Raw genomic sequence first — 18,098 nt, forward strand, 5'->3', positions numbered from 1 at the left:
AATTCCTATAGGCCTTATAAAAAACCTAATGATGAATTACCGCATATTAATATAAATTCGAATCATCCCCCTCAAATCTTAAAACAAATTCCCATTTCAATTAACAATAGACTTAATCAAAACTCCTCTAATGAAAATACTTTTAACTCTTCCAAACGCGTGTATGAAGATGCTCTTATAAAAAGCGGATTTAAAAATTTCGAGCTAAAATTTGAAACAAAAATTGCAGAAAAGCAAAATAGAAATAGAAATATAATTTGGTTCAACCCTCCGTACAGCAAAAATGCTTCAACAAAAAGCATTTTTAAAATTAGTTGACAAACATTTTCCTCTCTCTAATAAATTGAACAAATTTTTTAACAGAAACACTATTAAAGTAAGCTATAGCTGCACAAAAAATATTGAAAGAATTATAAAAGGCCATAATTTTGCATTGATTAATAAAAATGAATTTCTCAAAGAAAAAAATACTGAAAATTGTAACTGCAAGCAAAAACTTGACTGCCCTATGAATGACAAATGCTTATCAAAAAATACTATTTACAAATGCATTTTTTCCTCGCAAAACAACCCTGATAAACATTATATTAGCTTAACCGAGGGCAAATGGAAAAAACGCTATGCCAATCACAAACAATCCTAATCCAAATATATCCAAATTCTAAAGAATTCTTTTTATGATTTTTTAATTATGTAATGTAGTTGATGCAACTTCCTGGTTGCAAAATACTGCAGTTATTACATAATTAATTATAACAACTCCCAACTTCCTGTGAAATTATTTTTCTATAATTTGAAAACTTTTTTATGTTTATACATTCTTCCTGATGAACCTACTGATGGTGAAACACAGTGTAGAAGAAATCTAAAAGTAGATAAGTGTATTTACTAATTTATTATTGCTCCGTTCTTTTAGAACATTGAGCACTCTGTTTGTAGAATACACTAACATAATTTATATATATATATATATATATATATATATATATATATATATATATATATATATATATATATATATATATATATATATATAAATTATGTTACAAATTATGTATATATATACAACTAAAATATGCGTGTGCAAAAGTATCCGGACAGAAATAAAAAAACTTGAATTTGATTTTTTTTAAACATTTTTAAAATTGAAAATGCTTTATTTTAAAGTAAATTGCTTTAGTGCTTCGTCGGGAAGTCCTTAGCATTGATTACTGCTTGAGAGTGACAAGGCATTGAGTCCACCAGCTTCATAATCACAATAATTTTCATTTTTCCCCATTCTTGTTTCAGAGAATTCAATAAATCACGTTTGCTTGTTATTTTTCAACCTGAAATTTATCGATCAATGAGCTTACATAGACATTCAATAGAATTAAGGTCAAGACTTTGCTAAGGCTATTTTAATAATCAAATTTCTTTTGTTTTTTAAAAAGTTTTTCACAAGACTTGAAGTGTGCTTTGGGTCATTGTCCTGCTGAAATATCCATCCTCGAGCCCTGAAAAATGTTCCACGCAAAATGCTGTCTTGGTAAATGCTGAAATTAAAGAACTTTATAATGTAAAATGTAGTGTTGACATAATCAAACGTCTTTTGAGGTCTGCAAATTTATTTGGAAGACGTCCTACAATATTTATATATAGAATTGAAAAGCACGCTTAAGATTTGCTAATGAACATTTGAATTGGGCAAGAAAACAGTGAGTAAAAGTACTTTTTAGTAACGAATTTAAGTTTATGTTATTTGGATCTGATAATATTGGATAAGTCTGTCGACACAAAGGCCATAAAAACGATCCTAAATACCAGCTATTAACAGTAAAGCACATAGGTCGAAACGTTATGAACTGGGCTAACTTGAATAAAGATTGCATCGGTCCTATCCATTTGACTGATGACAAAATTGACAAAAATATGTACTTTGTACATATTTTTGTATACTTAAGAATGTTATGCTGCCACATGTTAAAGACAAAACACCTCAAGGAAGGATGTTTTAGCAGGACAATGACCCAAAGCACACTTCAACCCTTGTGAAAAACTTTTTCAAAACCAAAGAAATTCGATTAATCGAATAGCCTTAGCAAAGTCCTGACCTTAATTCTATTGAATGTCTATGTTAGCTCATTGATCGATAAATTTCAGGTCGAAAAACAACAAGCAAACGTGATTTATTAAATACTCTGAAACAAGAATGGGGAAAAATGAAAATTATTGTGATTATGAAGCTGGTGGACTCAATGCCTTGTCATTCTCAAGCAGTAATCAATGCTAAGAGCTTCTCGACGAAATACTAAAGCAATTTACTTTAAAATAAAGCATTTTCAATTTTAAAAATGTTTAAAAAAAAATCTAATTCAAGTTTTTTTTTCTGTCCAGATACTTTTGCACGCGCATATTTTAATTAAATGAACTTTTAAGATTAGATTGTTTAGATTTAGTAATAATTCATTTGGTTTTAGATTTGTAATCAATTTTTTGACATTTCAGTGAAAATTTGAAAGAAATTATACTTTTCATTCAAAAGTTATCTCAAGTTATGCTCTTGTCCAGTTACTTTTGCACGCTACTGTACATAAATATATATATATATATATATATATATATATATATATATATATATATATATATATATATATATATATATATATATATATATATATAATATATATAAATGAAGTTTTTAACAAACAATACTTTGTGAGAAAAATTACTTTCAAAAATTTTTTCTTAAACCATTTAATGTCGTAAAATTATTTATATAAACAAATTATTTTTAAAATTATGATAAAATTCTGTGTTTATGTAATAAGATTTTTTTAAACACTTTTTAAATAATATAATTTAAATTTTTAAAAATGGACAATAATATAGTTTAAATGTTTTTAATTATTATATTCATTTTTCAGAAAACTATAAAAAACTTGCATTGTCAATTGTTTAGAAAATTTTAAAAAACAAGCATTGCCCATTTTTCAGAAAATAAAATTTAAAACGTGTAATAAAGTTTAAAGTGGCAAATGCAGTAAAAATTATAAGGCTATCACTGCTTTTATGTATAAAAAAGAAACAGATGAAGCAAATAAATTCTAAGTCATAAATTTTACGAAAACTAAATAATATAGTAAATTTGAAAAACAGTTAAAAAAAAAAGAAAGAAGAAATTTAACTATTTTAAGCTACAACCAATATTAAAAATTCGAGCTACAAAGATTAAAACTTTGCTTTAAAAATTTTTTAAATATATACTTATCTTTGAAAATTTAAATTTTTTTTTTTTTACTTTTTTTATCAAGTATTTTAAGTCATCTTTATTTTTATATATATTTTATATATTTATTTTTTTGTTGCTATTTAGTTTAACTAAAATCATTTAAAATACATAAAGTTCTTTGCATTTAACTAATACTATTAAAAGATTTAAATTTGAAAAAAGTTTTTTTAATTTACTTTTATTTTTGAACTCATCATTGACCCATTTTTTTAGAGGTTACGTTTTTTTAGAGGTTACGTATGTAAAAATTTATGACTGTATATAATAACAATAAAATTAATAAAACTTACGCTTTTCTTATGCGTGCATTTACAATAGGTGCTTCATAACGAGGACAACTTCCCACAATAAGTAGAACGTCTGCTTCTTCAATTTTTGCTATTGTCGAATTAAATAAGTAATTGGATCTTAAATCAAATCTAAAAAAATCAATTTTTTTAACATAGTACAAAATCTTTATTATTTATTAAAAACTTTGTTATTTTGTCGCGAAAAATTTTTTCATTTAACAAATCTTTAAAATCATAATAGAATTAAACAAATCATTTGAATAACAAGATAATAAAGATTGTCTTTTAGTATACCCAAAGAACTTTTTTTTTGATCGTATATAAAGAAACATAAGAGTTTCATTATATAGATCAGATTGTTCCAGCAAGTTGAGTAATAAATACTTTTTAAACAAAACTTCGATAAGATATATAATATTCATAATATTTTATAGACAGAGTAGACAGAAGTTCTAGCAAATACCCTTACAAGACTGACAGGAATACTGCAAAGATCTTGTGTTCTAGCCAAAAAGACCTAGTTGTTCTACAAGTAACCAGTTTTAACTGAGTTTCGGAAGATAGATATACTCTTTTTTTAAATTTAACAGTTGCATTAATTTTTCATATAAAAAGTTCACAAACTAACATATTAAAAAATTAGTTTACAAATTAAAAAATTAACAAGTGTATTAATTTTTATGATTTGAGTTAAAATATTAATTTTAGCAGGGCTTAGCATGCTAAAATGTCTGTTTCTGTGTATGTATGTATGTATGTATGTATGTATGTATGTATGTATGTATGTATGTATGTATGTATGTATGTATGTATGTATTTATGTATGTATGTATGTATGTATGAATGTACGAATGTATGTATTTATGTATGCATGTATGTATGTATGAATATATGTATGTATGTATGAATAAATATATGTATCAGGGCTCGAATTAACACAAAAAAATCTAATTAGGAAAATATTTTAACTTTTTTTTATAAACCTTATCCCATGTTTGTCGCTTTGCAGTAAAGAGGATTGCGTTAGTACAAAATTACATTTTTTGTATATTAGCTTGTAACTGTTAATTTTAACATATTATTTCTCATATTTAAATATCTCATATTATTCTTGTATAATGGAGCTCCTAATTTACAGCTTAAGTTATAATTTAAAGCTTAAGTTGCAGTTATAATGTGTAAGTAACATATTTAACACTATTATGATATCTATCTTATGATATCATGATAGTTAAAAAAGTAAAAGTAAAACATAAATTTTTAAACTTTTACAAACAGTTACAAAAAACTGTTCACGCTGACGACAAATCATGTTTTGTTTTTAGCATAACTGTAAAAACCTATATAAAACAACAATAGAACAACACTGTGAAAATGCTTCATCAATATAAAAACAATGATCTTTCACTTTATTGCTTCTTGATCTAGGGTACAACTAAAAATTTAAGTACAATTAGTTTTTTCATTGAAAGAGTTTTTAAGTTCATGTTTTCATTCAATTTTTTGGTTTAAACTGTTTTGCAACAAATAAAGTGAAATAAAAAAATTTGATTTAATAAGTTGATTTATATTTCCATAAGTCTAAGTATATGCTTCAATATTTAAAAAAACATATATATTTTGAACAGAATTAGAATAAGTTATTTTTTTAAATTTGAATTTTTATAACTTAGTTTTTATTTCATTTGTTAAATGTTTGCAATAGAATGTTTCTGCTTTTTAAACTATTTTCAAGAAACAAAAAATAATGACGCTTTTACAAAAAATATTTAAAAATGTTTACAATTTAAATAAAACTTTCACCCTCGCTTGCACTATCTTCTAAATCTGTTACTGTAGCTGGATCTATGTTTGATTTTCAGAGATGATCTTCAACATGTCAATTGTAAGCAAGTGTTTTTTTCAAAAGTATGTCTTGTTGGGTCTCAAAAGAAGCAAAATTATAAAAAAATTTTAAAAACAATTATTATTTTATAAAAAGACATCAATAAAAAAAAATTATAACTGAAAAACTTTGTAAAAACGCATATTTTTCAATTTAAGTCAAAAAATGTCATTTTCTAGACAGTAAAATAATTTTTTTTTTTATAAGATGATTATTATTGAGGTTTTTATATAATTTCGCTTCATTTGAGACCCAAAAGACATACTTTTATTAATATTAGGGACCCTAATATTATTAAAAGTATGTCTTTTGAGTAACACTGGATTTAAAAGTTTTTTGAATAAAAAACATTTTTTATTCAAAAAACTTTTAAAGCCTGTGTTATTTTATCATATAGAACCAATTAAGGTGCAAGCTGCAGATATTTTTCGAAAATGTTGTTTTGAACCACCCTATTGTTATACTTTTTGAACCATCCTATTGCAAATTTATAGAAAATGTCAAACCTTGATATCACTATATAATGAAAATGAAATGCTGAGTAACTTAACTGGATTAACTTAACTGGTTGCTTCGATTTAATTTATAGGTAAAATTACTGTGATGTACTTTATCCATAAAGTTAATCACACTAAATTTAACTTTAAAATAGAAGTAGAATATTTTTCCAAACAGAGATTTAAAGTAATTAAAATTCAAAAGCATTTTATCTTGAATGAAAATCTCACTGCAAGAAAATAAATTATCATACTTCCATCTAAAAGTTAAATTTAGCATGACATACTTTATGGATGACACCTAATAAAAACCTCAGACAAAAACTTTCTATACTTTTTGGAATCGCTTTAAAAATGCCATTTTGCAAAAAGCAATTTCAATTGCAATACACTCAATTTGAGCCATGTGTATGTATGTATGAAAAATTATATATAAAACTATTGATTTTTACTAATATTTCAGCACATACTTCACAAAAGCATTACATTGTAAAATAGGTTGAATAGGCACAGAAACTATTTTTTAGATTTCTACAAAGTGAAATCCAAAAAATTTTTTGGATGCCACTTAGTAGACTAGAGAATCTTTTTTTATAATTTAGAATGATTTAGGCCCATACAATTGGCAGGATTGGGGTCAAATACGTATTTGTATTTAGTAAAAATGGGCTAATTTGGCATATTTGATTTCGTATTGTATTTGATAATAAATTTTTTTAAATATTTGTGTTTGTATTTGATTGAAATGTATTTGCAGCTCCATAAACAAGATTAACCAGTGTTTTTTCGGGAAATATCAGAAGGTTCATTGTTTTTTTAAGTTTTTAACACTAAAATAAATTAAAAATTTGTTGTTAAAGGGATCCCCAAGTGCCGAGATAAGTTGTGTTCATATTAAAGATAATGTTTTAAAAAAATGTTTGGGCTAAATTTTTTTGATTAAAACTAAATAACAATTAAACACCATTAATTTTGAAATTCACATTTTAGTCGAAACTCGTTGTCTCCATTATTTTTTGGTTCTCGGAGTCTGTATAATGTTAGCCCTAATCTGTAGACTTGATCATTTATTCCATGCTTGTTTAATTCATAACAGTTTTGGTATATGACGTCATCGCAATATCTTTTTATGAGTGTTTTTTTGTTGTTGCTTATTTAAAGATATAAGTATTTTTTCTATTACAATCAGAAAATCAAATATTTGTATAATTTTTTACTGAATCACAGAAAATATTAGTGATTTAGTAAAAAATCATACAAATATATTTTTTTATACTTACAATTTTTTTTTACTTTTATACATATTTTGTGATTATTAGAGTTCGCAGGCAGAGAAAAAATAAAGGCAGTATGATGCGGTTTCTCGCTTCTTATTTAGTTCATATGGTTTAATAGAGTTGATCGTTTTATGTTTAATTTACATTTAGTTATGGTTTAATTCTTTCACTACCGCAAGCTTCTGGTAGCGGTTTTCGAGTATGCTACACAATTTATAGTGTTTTGTACATAAATTTTCATTCTAGACACATATCATTTGTTTGTACTAAAGGTTTCTCTACATAATCAAGAAAAAATAAGAGCTATATTGTGTAATTATAAAAATGTTATCACTTGACAATGTTAAAAAATCTTGAGTAATCCTTCATAAAAAAAACTTCTTTAAATTTAGTTAAATAACAGTGTTAACACTGTAAAATTTAGCTTGTAGTGTTAAGCATTTACCAAAGTCTTTTGAAGAAAAAATATTATTTTTATTCATTAAATGAGTTTTGTTTTGAACTAAATGTTTTATTACTATTTATAAAAACAATGTTTTTAAGCACATTGCATTTTTTATTGTTTAATGATGCGTATTAAAAACTTTATTTTATTATTATTGAATCTTAATTGCCAAATGTATGCCATTCAAATTTTATTCAAAAAAATGTGCGGCCGCTACAAAAAGATTTTTGTTTGGCTGGTAGCAAACGAGTTAATGTGATTCTTCATTTTTATATTTATATTATAACTATTTTTTGTAAATTTTAGTACAAACATTTGTTTAAACTTTAATTTAGTTTGAGTATCTAGTTTATATTTAATTTAAACCAGTACGTTTTACTGTAAATATTTTACATTAAATTTTTATTTTGATAAACTTAATTTTTATTTGTATCACAAACTTTTTGGGGGGATTTAGTAAAAAGTTATACAATTAAGATGATTTAGTGATTGTGGCAAAAAAATAATAGGATATCTTGAAAGAAAAAATTTATACGATGACGATATACCTTCTAATGAAAGCCATAAAGCTACGATCCTTTATAATTACTTTTTATCTGTTTTTACTCCTTTAAGTTTGAGTCAATCGCTGCCAACATTCGAAAAGTGCACATTTTCTGTGATTGATGAGACGTCAGTCTTGAATAGACTTAATGAGAACTACATACAAGTGTTACTCTCTAACCTAAACTTGCATAAACCAGCAGGCATAGACGGCATTCACCCACACGTCCTCAACAAATGTTCTTCATCTCTGAATGTGCCCATTACCTATATATTTATAAAATCTATTTGTGAAGGTCGAGTCCCAGCTGCGTGGCTGGAAGCTAACATAACACCTCTTCACAAGAAATGATCTAAACTTGGTGCATCAAACTACAGACCAATTTCCCTAACTTCTGCCGGCTGCAAAATCCTAGAGTGTATTGTAAAAGATTGTTTAACCGAGTATCTAAAGTGCAAATATTCTTTTATCTCAAAATCAGCACAGGTTTGTTAAAAAAAAATCATGCATTACCAATTTATTGGAAACTGTCGATCAGATCTCACACTCAATGGCAAGAGGCTATAGCAGGCCTTGTTAAGAAGCATTACGCAGCTCGCATTTTGCCTGCAAAAAGGCAATTTGCCTATGCGTTCAGCAGTTTTGCGCTACACAAAAACTTTCATTTTTTAGAATATTTAAATTATCTTTTGATGACGTTAACGTGACGTTTATTCAGAAGAAATAAAGTTGTAAGTAAAAGCATTTAACCGCAATCGTAAACTAATAGATTTTTTGTTAAAGAAACAGTTTGTTTAATAATTTTTTTGTTGTTGTTAAAAATTAGTTTAAAAAAATAAAGTTTTTTAAGTTTCATCTTAAGGAATTAAATATATAAATTCCTTTTAAATATAAAAATTATTTTTTGTCATAATAGTTTAAAGAAATGCAAGATTTATTTTGATGTAAATATTTTATTAAAAAGATATTTTGTTTATTGTTAATTCAGTAACGTAAAGTTTTAATGACGTTCGTTTAATTTATGAAAATAAATTATGATCATGAATATGTTATCGGTAACTGATAAATAATAATAAAAACTCTTTATTGTTTAAAAACATTATTAAAAAGAGTTCACAAAATAAATAAGAAAAAAATTATTAACAGTTAATAAAACAACCAAAAACCAACTGTAAAAATATAAGAAAATAAACAAATATTATTTTACATTTTATCAAAAAACTATTTTTTTCAAAATAAAATTTAGTTCATATTTGAAAAAAATAATAAAAATGATTTTTCAAATAGGAACTTAGATTTTATTTGTAACTTTTGTTATAGCGAGAAAAAAAAAACTGTTTGTATGATTTTATCGTGTTAATAAAATAACTTTAATTACAATGCGGTACTTGAAAAGACACTAGTGGCGCAATAAAACTTCTAACAATTCAAAATATATTTGTTGAGTTAAGTTACTTAGAAATACGTTATGCGTTTTTGTTACGCAGCGAAATCTCGTAACAAGGCCTGCTATAGTGTAGATGCTTTATATCTAGATTATGAAAAAGTGTTTGACACACCTCCTCATGATCTTATGCTCCACAAACTTTCTGGTTATGGTATCTCTAATATGCTTCTTAATTGGATAAATTCTTTTCTTTCTAAAAGAACACAACGAGTTGTCATGGGTTCCACCATATCAGATTTGTTACCAGTCACCAGTGGTGTCCCTCAAGGATCTGTTCTAGGACCTCTTCTATTCATCTTATACATTAATGGCATAACAGACCTAGTTAGCAATCCAATGAAGTTATACGCTGATGACAGTAAAGTTATTTCCACATATTCTACACCTGAGAGCCCAGATGGATATAAATCACATTGCTCCAGATGGATATAAATAACATTGCGTTTTGGACTCTAGCCTGGCGCTTACGACTTAATTACAAAAAGTACCTTATCTTACACTTTAACAAATAAAAAAAATCCTAACCACCAATACTATATCTTGACTCAGCAAGGGAAGCAGCTTCTTGATTCCTCATACAGTGAAAGAGATCTTGGGATTTGCATTTCACACAACCTAAAATGGGATACACACGTTGAAATAATATCATCAAAAGCTAACTCTGTCCTCGGTCAACTAGAGAAATCATTTATTTATAAAAATGCACAAGTTTGGAAGAGGCTATAAACATCGCTGGTCAGACCTCACCTTGAGTATGCTGCTCCTGTGTGGAACTATCTTTCTGCACACAACGTTGAAAAACTTGAAAAAGTCCAAAACTGTGCCACCAAAGCAATTCCATCTCTCAAAGCGTTATCCAGTAAAGCCAGATTAGCACACCTTCATCTTACCTCACTAAATGAAAGACGCAATCGAGGTGATTTAATCTACAACTTCAAATTTATAAATAACTTAAAAAAAAGTTTATTGGATTAACCCACAAATCGGCTATCCATCTGTGGGAATAACTAGTGAATACTCTCATCGTCAATACAAAAAGTTCTTTAATGCTTCTGACCTCAATAACAACATGCTTGCTATTTCTACTAGACTCAACTTCTTTCCTAACAGAGTAGTAAACCGATGGAATTCACTCCCACAAACTGTGATTGACTCTCATCATCTTAATGAATTTAAAAACCGTTTAGACCAACACTGTAGCCAGCACTAGTATTAAAGTTAATGTACAGAACTGCTGCTACAGCTCATTGTCTACTGGCAAAGAGCTAAAGGGTTGCTACCCCTTTCAAGCAACATTTTATTGTTCGCTGCAGCTTATTATTATTATTATTATACCAAAACTTTTATGAATTAAACACGCATGAAATAAATTATCAAGTCTGCAGATTGCGGCTAACATTATACAGACTCCGAGAACCAAAAAAAATGGAGACAGTGAGCTTCGACTAAAATGTGATTTTTAAAATTATTGGTGTGCATTCATTATTTAGTTTTAATCAAAAAAATTCAGCCCAAATGTTTTTTTTTTTAATTTTCTTTAATATGAACACAACTTGTCTTGACACTTGGGGATCCCTGTAAGGGGTATTTATTAGAAGACTTGTCTCCATTCTTCTATATTATAACATTCTTGTCTTGAAAAAAAAATTATATTTTTTCTTAACTTAAATTACAAATATTTGTATTTGTATTTGGAAAATGCCAAATAAATATATTTTATATGGATTTATATTTGGAAATCTAGAATTAACATATTTGTATTTGTACCCCAACCCTGATAATTGGTAACATTTTGATTTGGTTGTGACATTACATGATGAAGCAAACATTGTTAAATAATAAGCCTGAAAATTTGAAAAAAAGAAAGTATAAAAAAAACATATTTGGCACAAAAAAAAGCACTAAAGATGTAACAATTAAGTTTTACCAAATTGTTTATTATAAAAAAATAATGATTATTCCATATTAGATATGATGCAAATTATATAAAATTATCTCTTATTTTTTTCTTTACATATTTAGCATTAATTTCACTTCACTGATGGTAAAACTCCTTTATACTTGATTTTGAAGTTTTTTATTTCATCATTGTCTTAATTGTTGTATAACTATTTGTTTCCAACAACCTGTTGTTTTTGTTTCCAACAATTTTTCTGATGTTTTTGTTTCCAACAATTTTATATATATTCATTTTAGGTGCCCCAAGAAGTTTTTATGGTCTTATCACAGAGCATTTGAAAGGAAGTTCATGCCTTCTTCCTTACTGATGTAGTAAAACTTGCCCAGAAATAGCATTGAACCATGGATCTCTAGCTTCTGAGGCAAGCCCGCTAACCACTGCGGTACCGTTGCTCAATTTTCTTGTTGCTCTTGTTTTCACCAATTTTCCTGTTGTTCTTGTTTCCAACAATTTTCTTGTTTTTTAAAATAAAAATATGTTTTTATTAACTTGTTTAACTTTTTTCCCCATTCTTCAATTTTTTTTCTTTAATTATGCACAATTTGTTCTTCTGTAAAGAAATTATCAAGAAAATTAAATAAAAACTAAATTAATCAAAATGCAAGAGAATTAAATATATCAAATCACTTTAAAGATATCAAATTAATAAAAATTTAAGAAATTCCTAAATTACAAGAGAATTGAATATATTAAGGAGATATTAAATAATTTCTTTGATTTTTAATCTTACAATTTTCAAAATTTTTAATAATAAAAAATAATTATTAAAAAATCAAATGTATGTTTTTATTCATTTAGTTTTTTTAGACAAAGGCTTGCGTCAAATGTAGAGAAAAAAATTGTTTCAAAATAATTACTCTACTTCATTTGAATTTCTTCATTTTAATGAGTTTTCAATAAAACTAGTGGTATGTCAATAGCAATTATTTAAAAAAATTAAATTATTTAAAAAGGTTAATGTCCAAACAGACAAAAAAACTAATAGCTAAAAAAAATTTTATGACAATGTTTACATCATTACGCTTATGCATTTTATGTTCATAAAATGCATTTCACAGATGTGTCAAATATCCAGATCCTGTTTATTACTTATAGATCACAATTAATTCAGAAACTTAAAATATAAAGTTATTTTTCTTACTATTCATGTACATTATCATGTAATGACAAACATTATCATGTAATGACAGACATTATCATGTAATGACAAACATTATCATGTAATGACAAACATTATCATGTAATGACAAACATTATCATGTAATGACAAACATTATCATGTAATGACAAACATTATCATGTAATGACAAACATTATCATGTAATGACAAACATTATCATGTAAAGACAAACATTATCATGTAATGTAATACTACATTATCATGTAATGGCAAACTTGCTTTTTAAAAGAGCTTAAAAATAGTTAAATTATTGAATTGAAAAAAATAATTTTGATGCATTTTGAAGAGAACTACCGGTTTTTAACACAAATTTAAATACAAATTTAAATACAAAGTTATCATTGGAATAAACAGCAATGTACATTACATCTACTTGTTATTTATTTCAATGAAATTTCTAAACCAACTATTCAGCATAAGTTTTTCTGTTTTTTAAGGGAGGATAATGACCATTTACATTTTTATAATTTTTATTTCCTAGCTTTTCAATTTACTATTGCTAAAATTTAAAATAAATTAAATAATGAATTATGAAATATTTAACAACGTAAAAAATTAAAAAATGAATTGGGTTATTTTGACACTGAAATGCTGTAAAGTATCTAAACAATAACTTAGCAAACTCACCCACAACCACTGTTTGGCACGATAGCTTCAGTAAAAAGATTTTCACAATCAAACTTATTAAATAAATCCTTAGCAGCAACTAATGTTTCAGCATCAACCAAATCTCCAGCAATAACTGCCATTTGTGATCCAAGAGTTGAGGAAAGTACACTTGCTACTTTGATTAAAGCATCTTCCCACCCACAAGGTATCAAGTTACCATGTTCCCCACGAATGTATGGTGTGTTTAAACGTTGGCGCTTGAGACCATCATATGAAAAGCTTTATAAAAATACATTTAAAAAAATTTATACATATTTATACATACAAATTAAAATTTATATTTAATGTTTTAATTATAATTAAAATTATTTGTTTATTTTTAATTTAGAACTGCTTCGATTAGAAAAATTCTTTTTTTTTTTTTGCAAAAAGTTTATTTGTCACTTATCTGTAACAATTAATTTTTTGTTGCATGTTCTTTATTTCTTTAACTTCAATAAGTATTTTTCTTTAACTTCAATAAGTATTTTTCTTTAACTTCAATAAGTATTTTTCTTTAACTTCAATAAGTATTTTTCTTTAACTTCAATAAGTATTTTTCTTTAACTTCAATAAGTATTTTTTTTTTAACTTCAATAAGTATTTTTTTTTAACTTCAATAAGTATTTTTCTTTAACTTCAATAAGTATTTTTCTTTAACTTCAATAAGTATTTTTCTTTAACTTCAATAAGTATTTTTCTTTAACTTCAATAAGTATTTTTCTTTAACTTCAATAAGTATTTTTTTTTAATTTCAATAAGTATTTTTGGGCATTCTTTTGATCATTTTTTGGCATGTTAATAATGGAATAGCATACTATGATGCTTTTACAACGTCCCGCAGATCTTTCTTTTTATTCAGAGGTTTAAATTAAAGAGAATTAAAAATTAGCTAAAAAGACCTAATTTAATTTATAATATAATAATGTAATTGTGTCTAGATAAATCATTTTCTTTAGATTCTTTGGAAAACCTATAATATAGTTTAAATGTTTAAATTATTTATTTCTATCTGATAATAAACATTGATTTTATATATTTAGGTAAAAAAAAATTGAAAAATTAACAAAAGCATCTCCTAGAAAAGTTAGGTGAAAAAATTATGTATGTTTTATTATAACATTTGCAATTAAAGGTGAAGTTATTCTTTCTTTATTTGGTTGTTTTGCTGCTAATGAATGATAAGCAGCAAAACAACCAATTACTTATGATAAACCAATTACACATGGTAATTGGTTTATCATAAGTAAATAGTTCATTAGTAAGATAAAAAAACATAAATGAACATTTATGATGCTTAATTAAGTATCAAAATAGATTTTTTAACTATTTAAAAATGAAAAGCTATTTTAAAATTTAAAAGCTATTTTTTTAGTTTAAACTATTTTTAAAATCTCTTGTAACTAAACAATAGTGATTTGGGACTGTTTTTTATCTAGAAACAGTTTTGACATTTCTTGATATATTACAACAGTTTCATAGCTCCAAACAAAATATCAAACTAAAGTTTAAAAAAGTCTAATCAAATTAAAAAATCTATAAGTTTTGTTATCCAATATATGGTAAAGATATCCAATACTTTGCTGATTATAAATTTACATTGCTTTATTGGTTATCAGTATCTAATAGTTCATTGATTATAGATATCCAATGGTTTATTAGTAATAGGCACCTAATGTTTTATTTAAATAAATAATAAATACATAGAATTCCCACAGCTACTGTGTTTTGCCAGAATAATGGATTAGTTGGCAAAACACATGATCCGCTATACAAGAAATCATTATATTATTAAAATTTTAAATGTTCATGAGTTTTCCGGTGAAAACATTTAAATATTAATTTAGTTTTCTCATTACGTATTTGATACATACGATATAATTTTGAAAAAATTAATTTTAACTTCATGCAATTTACTATCCATAAAGAAAAGATTTTTAAAATTTCAACTTTTTCTTTAGTAAAATAAATGTCTCAATAAAACAATTTAAAAATCAAACCGTGTTTTGTCTGAAATCCACTCCTCATTGACATCCTAAAAACAATAACAATAAAGTAAACAAAAGATTGAAAAATTTAGTTACAAAGTATTTTTATATATATGATGCAGTAAGAGAATGGATATAAAAATATGATTAATCCTGAACCGAGTGAATAAGTTAAGGGATCATTCATAAATTACAAAATGTTAAATTTAATTAATAAACAAAACAAAAGAGATTACAAGTTTTTCTACACAAAGCCTTTAATTCAACCAAAAATTATGTTCAAAAAAAGCTGTGGCCCAAAAGAGCAACTTTTTTTAAACATCTTCCCTTCTAACAAGGCTACAAGCAACCACTAATGAGTTATAAGAAACTGGAAGAAAAAAGATGAAGTTTATTAAGCAAGATAATGATTAACAGTTGATTTTTTTTTACTTTTTACTTTTTAAAGAAAATTATGTGGTAATAAATTTAAAAAATACATTAAAAAAATATATTTATTTTAAAACTACATTTATTTAAAAAATATATTTTAAAAATAAATCTATTTAAAATATACTTTTATTTTAAAAATTGCAATTAAATATATTTAAGGTATAAAATGATTAGATGTACTTTAATTATTTTTAATTCATAAAATTATATACATTGAATTATTATTATTTTTTTTTAATAATTCACCTCCCCAAGGCCGAGAAGGCCACTACAGATGAGGAGGCTACTTGTGATTATAACCCTCTCTTAACTCTATAACTCTGGAACACAAACTTTGATAAACAAGACCGCTGCGCGGAGAAATAAGTTAAGGGTGGTACTACCAGGGACGTGGCCGGAATCGAACTTGGAACCTCTCACTTATGAAGCTAGCGTTTTACCACTACACCACTACCGCATTTTTAAAAAAAATATTTTTTTTTAACATGCAACACAAACTCAAGTATAGAGGTGCAAACTGGTTTTCTTACACAAAACATTTGTCTTCCTTTTTTTTTAGTCAATAAGTCAAAACAGTAGCAGTATGCAGTTCAACTTATATAGAAAATAAATATTTTATCAAGATACTATACCTAGTGTCATCCAAAAACTATGATTGGGGAGAGTTTTAAGCCAACAAACAAGGTGGCAGTTCATGTGACAATTTTTTTTTAGATCACATATGACTATCTAGTAGGTTGTACTATTTTAAACTTTACAAGATCATAACTAACTATAATATAAATTTTTATATTGAGTATGTTTATATGTTCTATAAGTCAGACTTTTTTAGTTTTAATCAGGTTTTAAAAATCAATTTATGCTGCTTCCTTGCAATTATAATGCAATCAAGGGAAAACAAAAACATTAATATCATTGTTTGTAATTTTTAACAAATTTATAAACTTTTTGCTATAAAAAAAATGCTGATCTTGTCAATACAAAAACGAATTTTGATTTTTATGAAAATAATACATAAATGTATTTTGTAATTAAAATTTTTAAAATATGTGTAAACTCTTGCACTTGAGTGCATAAGAGTTAGCAAAACTTTCTCTTGTTCAAAGTATGTTATGTATATTATTTTTAACTGATAATTGTACCAACAAAATTTAACCAATAATTTATCTAATTGATAACCAATCAAGTTCAGAAAGCTAATTAAAATAAAATGTACCTCATTGACTCTTGGTAATATTCTCATAACCTCTCCTCCACGTGTACCAACAACAATATTACTTCCAACTGCATCCATGACATCAACTGATTCTGTTTTCCTTTATAAAAAGGCGAAAAATAAAATTGCAAGTTAATTTGATTATCAGCTTATTTTAAAAAGATTTTGTTTTCTTCTTAAATATAAAAATCACTTCTTATGTTAGCACTCTACTAAAATAACTTTGGATAATAGACATTAATGAGGAATAGCATGTGATTTTTATTTTTATATTTTTTATTTACTTCCAACATGGCTGCAACTTTTTTAACAAGATCAAATAGGTAACACAAACAAACTTTTTTTTCCATCTTCAAAAAAAGGTCAATCTATTTGGTGATACTTAATAATTCACATTTTGATAATAGTTAAAGTTTGATAATCAGTTAAACTTTTACAGTTGTTAATAGTTTTGATAATAGTTAGTTTGATAATCAGTTAAACTTTTACAGTTGATATAATTTAAATAACAGTTGATTTTCAGTTATTTGCATGTTTTGATAATTTGCGTTTTTTAAAAATGCGCTGAAAAACCAAATTAAACTAAAGAAAAAATTAAAAATAAACATTAACTGAAAATCTTAAAAAACTTTAAAAAAATAAACAGAAAACCAGTAAAAATAAAAACACAAAATTAATATATTTTTTAAAATTTAAACAAAAATTAATATATTTTTTAAAATTTTAAAAAAATTTAAATTTTTTTAAAAGCATCTTAATAGTTTAAAGCTAATAATTTTTCAGTGTAGTGGTATGATGATATAAAAATAATATATATGATATAAAAATAAAATAAAAAATTAAGCAATTAAATCATTCCATTGCAACTGGAAGATTATATAATGTTGTAATGTAATAGTGTATTTTTATGATGATATAATGTTATGTTTATGAGGCACCATACTTAGTTTGGTAATGAATGGCAGATTCATATCCTTTTAAGAGATAACTTTTTTTTTTATGCTTATTTGCTAAGGAC

General features: G+C 25.5%; 1 protein-coding gene across 2 annotated transcripts in view; it reads right to left on the reverse strand.

The window, feature by feature from the left end:
• The window catches only part of LOC100213479 (NADH-ubiquinone oxidoreductase 75 kDa subunit, mitochondrial), a 114,705-nt gene that overhangs the window by 57,291 nt on the left and 39,316 nt on the right, over nt 1-18,098 (reverse strand). For both annotated transcript variants that reach the window (XM_065810708.1, XM_065810707.1), the window contains exons 7-10: nt 17,081-17,180; nt 15,445-15,479; nt 13,424-13,684; nt 3,562-3,690 (exon numbers count right to left, since the gene is read on the reverse strand). In XM_065810708.1, the coding sequence (XP_065666780.1) occupies nt 3,562-3,690; nt 13,424-13,684; nt 15,445-15,479; nt 17,081-17,180 (525 nt within the window). The remainder of the gene's footprint in view (nt 1-3,561; nt 3,691-13,423; nt 13,685-15,444; nt 15,480-17,080; nt 17,181-18,098) is intronic.

This window comes from Hydra vulgaris, chromosome 11 (genome assembly GCF_038396675.1).
Source record: "Hydra vulgaris chromosome 11, alternate assembly HydraT2T_AEP".
NCBI lineage: Eukaryota > Metazoa > Cnidaria > Hydrozoa > Anthoathecata > Hydridae > Hydra > Hydra vulgaris.